Genomic DNA, 5,452 nt, shown 5'->3' with positions numbered 1-5,452 from the left:
TCTCCTCGCACACGCCGACGGTCTTGGCGACCGTCTTCGTGACGGTGGGGCAGCCGGTGTCGGCGACGGGGCGGGTGGTTGTCAGGGGCGTTGTGGCGTTGGTGGCGGGGGGGTGGGTGGAGAAGGTGCTGCTGGCGGGGTGGGTTGAGAAGGTGCTGCTGGCGGTGTGGGGGTGGGTTAGGTGGTGAGGTGGGGCTTTGGTGAGGGCGGTGGGGAGGGCGCTGGTGGGGTTGGTGGGTCAGTTTGGGTGGTGGGGTGGGAGAGGAGGGGGGTTGCGCCTGAGGGATTGTGAGTCACTCACCTCAGGGCAAGCAGCGCGATGTTGAGGAGGAGCATTTTGGTGGACGGGTTAAGGGTGGGAGGGACTGAGGTCGAATCGCAGACCAGCTGGGGATTCTATGCGTTCAGTAATCGCAGACGCAGGTAGAAGGAGAAGGTTGAATGGACAGCAGAGAGAGAAGAAAGGCAGGCGAGCGTAAGCCCAGCCCTTTGTACAGTGATCATCATGTCAGCCCCCTCCGTGTGTTTAATCTGCGATATAATATGTGCTGATATTGTAAAGTAAGTATGGTTTCACATTGAGCATGCACGTCTTCAGGGGATTCCTGCGGCGGATGATGGAGCGGGGGAATAAATCCCAAGAGGCGCCGTTGTTTCGTGTCGGCACAGCTGCACTTTTGATTGGGTGCGTGTTCGGGGGCCCCGCCCGCTGTTCTTCGGGGCAGCTCGGGGAGTAACCTTGATTCGGGCATGCCCGCCGGGTACCGAGATACCATGATTACCTACTACGGCAACCCATACTGACAGGGGTAATTACCTTTTCAGCTGGCGCAACTGCATAAAGTATGCATATGAGCCACACGAAACACTAAAGTACATAAGATGTGTGGCACGCTGTTTACATGTTTGGGTCGCTTACGATGGACAAGGTATTCGATAGGTCTTCTCATATATGCAATAAGGAATGGCTTGTTTAACATGCGATCAATCATAAATCCCCGTGTTCACAGCCAAGACTTTCGGAGCATAATCACGGGAGACCCCCCGCATGGTGCCCAATCTTGGCGGTCCGTGCACCCACCCACTATCTTACTCCGTTATCTTCAGCTTCAACACCTAAAAGGTCGAAGCGACGCTTGACGGCGTGTCTCCTTGAAAAACGAGACATGTCTCTCACTGCTGCCGAAGTCGTTGAACATCCGGCTTTCAATACTGTCATCTGGGATCTCAAGCCAACGGAGAAGGGAAGATGTGCTGTTGCGCACGGGAGAGGGGGTCCCGTCGATATCGCATATGAGATCCATGGCGCTGGGCCTGTAAAGCTAGTAGTAAGTCGCATCCAAGATACGGTAGAATGGATCGGGCTACGAGCAAAAACATTGAAGTGTGTCCAAGGCTGAGAGGTGAAGCCAGTGGATCATGGGTCTTGGCGCCTTCAAATGGTACTGGCAACGGCAGACCATAGATTTCGGTCATGACCAGCCTTCCAAGTACTCATGTCTCATTTTCGATAACCGCGGTATGGGCGAAAGTGACAAGCCGGTCATGCGGTATTCGACGTCCGAGATGGCCAAGGATACCTTTGACCTGCTCGATCACCTTGGCTGGATTGGCGAAAGATCCGTCCACGTCATCGGTATCAGCATGGGCGGTATGATAGCCCAGGAGATGGTACAGACCCGCGGCCGGAGCGTTGGAAGCGGTGTTGACGGGAACCTAGGCATGTCTGGACCCTCGAAGAATGGCCAGTCTTTCACTGGTATCAACAGCAGCGCAACTTAAGAATACCATTGTACGTTCCGAGAGCCGGTGAGCTGAGCGGAGAGTTTCACTGACAAAGAAAAGGGCTACTTCGAAAACCTACGGGATCGCATCAACATCTTGTAAGGAACATCTGAACGGGCGCTGAATCTCGATGTTGACGGTCGTAGCATCCCCAAGTCTCTCGACAAGCAAATCGCAGAGGTCAAGACGCGTGTCAGTGATTCATGGCTTTCGCAGCCGGACCAAGACGGCGATTATCCAACCAACGGCGACCGGTTCGCGGCTCAGGAACTCACGAAGCGCCAAGACACCGAAGGCTTCACGCGCAAGGGCTTCATCTGCCAAGCTTTGGCCGCAGGATGGCACAAGAAGAGTCCGGAGCAGCTGACGGAGATTGCGGAGAAGGTGGGCAGGGAGAGGATTCTCGTGATACACGGCACCACGGACAATCTGATCACGGTCCCGCACGGGGAGATTCTGGCGAAGGAATTGGGAGGAGAGGAGATGGGTGTGACGAAGAGGATCTTTGAGGGCAGGGGACATTATTTGCCTCTGGAGGAGAGGGCGGAGTTCAAGAAGTTGATCGAAGGGATCGTGGAGAAAGCAGAGGCGATGCGGTAAGCAATCTGACCGGACATTTCCCGCCGCTGTTGTGTAGTACACGACGTGAAGGCCGTAAGGAGGAAGGGCAGAATAGGTTTGCCATCGATATCCCGATAACAGCCGGGTCTAAGCCAGGAAATCTTTCATCGAGCTGAAGAATCATCATCCATCCCAAACTTCGATCCAACCCCGTCAGATCGTCCGGACGGTGAAGATCAAGCCGCCAACGCCTCACAGCAACTGACCCAGCACACGCCTGCCCCTTCCTCCCTCCCTCCCTCCCCCCTCCCTCCACACCTCCCCCTCTTCCATCAGCCATCTCACCACCCACTCGCCCCCCACTCACCCATCTCCTCATCCTCTACCCGCCCACCTCCCCGCTCAGACATCATCCGCTCCCATCGTCAAGGATACCCCCTCACCGCCTCCCCCCCAGTCCCAGAGCGTCCGGGCAGTTGGCGCCCATATGTGGGATCGCTGGCGGAAAGGGTTCGATGGGGTCGAGTGGGCTGGGTTGAGAAGGGGTTGGTGTAGGGGGGGTTGTTAGGGGAATGGGGAGATTGGGGGAGGGGGGGGAGGGAGGGAAGGGGGGGTGGGTTGGGGATGGTTTGGGGATGGTTTGTTGTGGGGATTGTTGGGGGTATGTTGTGTGAGGGTGGGGCGGGGGGCGATTGATGGGCTTGTTGGATGGATGGATGGATGGGTCGGGGTTGGGATGTTCGCTGCTGCGGGATGATGTGATGTGATGTGATGTGAACGCTTCCTGGAGGTTTGTGCTCTTGGTGCAATTTGAGTTTTTCGTGGTTCTGGGGGTGGTGTGGTGGCGTGTTGGAAGGGGGGGTGGGGGGAGTGGTGGGGGTTCGGAAAATAAGAAGCACCGCAACACCATTGTACCAGTGCCATTAGGAATCGAACCTAATACGAACTAAATACCTCTAACAACAGGTTCGGGTCGGGTGTAGACGGTGCGAGATGGTTACTCGAAACTAGGGTTTGCTGGTGAGCGGTGTCGGGTTTCTCTACACGCGGAATTACTGTGCGGTTTCGGTCTTGCAATCGCGTGTGCTCTGTCCTTGTACTCGGTTTCTTGGATTGGACATGGTGCTTCCTGTTGTCATATCTCCATGTACATTACATATATCTATTCTCGCCGTGTCCCGCCAATGCCGACGCTTTCAATCTTTGTCCATATCCCGTGAAACTCCCTACCATCGCTTCGTCCAGATCATGACCGGAAACCATTTCATGCTTTTTGCTCCCATCATTCCTCCCCTCGGCGCAGGACCGAAGTGGCCTAGATAAAAGTCCAGTTGACCGTCGTGGGCGCCTTGTTGGCTTTCCCATCTGCCATGCCATCAGCTTCCGCTCCGCACCTCGAGAGGATCAATCTTCTTTGGGAACAAGGCGTTCACTTACTCGGCGACAACGCCTCCAATCCGGCCGTCGTCAGCTGGATGTTGTCCCCGGTGCAGGTCGTGCATTCCCCGATCACGATCGCTTCGATCGTCTTCTTCGTGCTCGGGTTCGTGACGTTGATGGGTGCGTCGCAGGGGGACTCGCTGGCGGGGATTTAGTCGCCGCTGCTTGAGTGGGAAAGAAAGACAAGCGGCCCGGTGGGGTGGGTAGGGTGTGGCGGACTCACTCGGGCGGGTTGTAGAAGGAGGCGGGGATGCTGGCGTAGATGGACGTCTGGGTGCCGGGATTGCAGTATGCGGCCGCGGGGTCCTTGAGTGCGGTTACTGTTTTTTTTTTCTGTCGTCAGCTAATTTTCTCGGTCGGGTGGGAGTGGAGAATGAATGGCTCACGTGTCCCGGTGAAGTTCCCAGGATGGTCGCACCCGTCGGTGCCGGGGTTGCAGGCGTGGATGGTGACGATGGCGAGGGAGAAGATGGTCAGGCTGGAGATATACATGGCGGCGACGGTTTAATTAAGGCTTTGGTTTGCACTCCGGTCAGGTCGGTTTGCAAGATTGAATTTCTAGCAATTGGGGGCCCTCGGGCACTATTTAAAGTCAGCATCTTAGAGCTCGTTCCTTGTTTTCCCCCCGGTCATTGTCAGGGTGTCAGGATCTTGACTTGGCGTAAATGGTTTGGCCGCTAAATCGCTTTTGCGGTTAGTCGGGTAGCCTTAGTACCTGCTTCCGGCGAAAGGCGAAACGAATCCATCCATAGCAAGGCGCAGAGCCGCAGTTGTTCCGCTGGCTTCAATTGTTTGATGATCTTTATTTGGGATCGCATAGACGGGCTACAGTAGAGAGGATGGACCTGTTGAGATAAGATAATTCTGGCGTACGGGTGGCCCGTGTGCCTTCATTATAGAACAAGGAGGTGGCACTGAGCTCCGGATCTGTTGTGTTCTTCTGAGAATACAACATATTGAGCTGCTTGAAGGGAGAAGCGCGACTAAGAGATGAAAAGGAATGGAAATTTACTGTGGGAAATTGCTTACTGAGTCAAGAAAGGATGGTATTCAATGGACGTTGAATAGGAGCTATGTGGGATTGATAGAAGAAAATAATGAAGAAAAGGCTAAGCAATGTATATAGGAAGTTTACTTGTTACGAAGGTAGTACTAGTAAGGAAGTAAATTTCGATATTGGAGACGATAAAGTCATTCTATTCTTGTCAGCGGCAAGCCTTCCGGACCTTAGTGCATACGCTAATACACGCGCCACAACGCTACGGGTGACTGCGCCAACGTTCGGACCCCGTTCTCCAAGTCCAAACACATCTCGGGAGAGATATAAATTCTCCGCCTTTTCAGTGCAACACAAGGTCGACAAGGTCAACATACCGCTCGGCTTGGCTCAAACCAGAGCTGGCCACCCTTGACCATTGGATGGCTGCATTATTGACATGAGCGCTCTTCATTGACTGCTTTCTGCAAGATTACGAACCACAACAGTATCGCAGCAATCAAAAAACAATTGGGCTGCCTCAATCACCGTAACAAGCGCTTGCTCTCTACAAGGTTTGACCATACCATGTCTGTGAGCAGGATGGCCCAAAGAAAGATCAGTAGCCTCTCATTGCTACCGCCCCAAATTTCAAGTCTTTCCAACGAGAGATTGGGATGCGGCTACGGT

The 5,452-nt window shown here is 54.3% G+C and overlaps 1 protein-coding gene across 1 annotated transcript; it reads left to right on the top strand.

The window, feature by feature from the left end:
• Positions 1 to 1,166: 1,166 nt before the first annotated feature.
• HO133_003540 (uncharacterized protein) lies at positions 1,167 to 2,385 on the top strand (the record flags this gene model as incomplete). Its single annotated transcript, XM_037294462.1, has 5 exons — positions 1,167 to 1,328; positions 1,414 to 1,671; positions 1,721 to 1,792; positions 1,846 to 1,883; positions 1,932 to 2,385. The coding sequence occupies 5 exons, from the start codon at positions 1,167 to 1,169 to the stop codon at positions 2,383 to 2,385; spliced, it is 984 nt and encodes a 327-aa protein (XP_037149150.1).
• Positions 2,386 to 5,452: the final 3,067 nt, after the last annotated feature.

This window comes from Letharia lupina, assembly GCF_014066315.1.
Source record: "Letharia lupina isolate WasteWater1 chromosome Unknown contig_18, whole genome shotgun sequence".
Lineage (NCBI taxonomy): Eukaryota > Fungi > Ascomycota > Lecanoromycetes > Lecanorales > Parmeliaceae > Letharia > Letharia lupina.
Note: the sequence above shows the minus strand (reverse complement) of the source record. Positions and strands in the feature narration are given on the sequence as shown.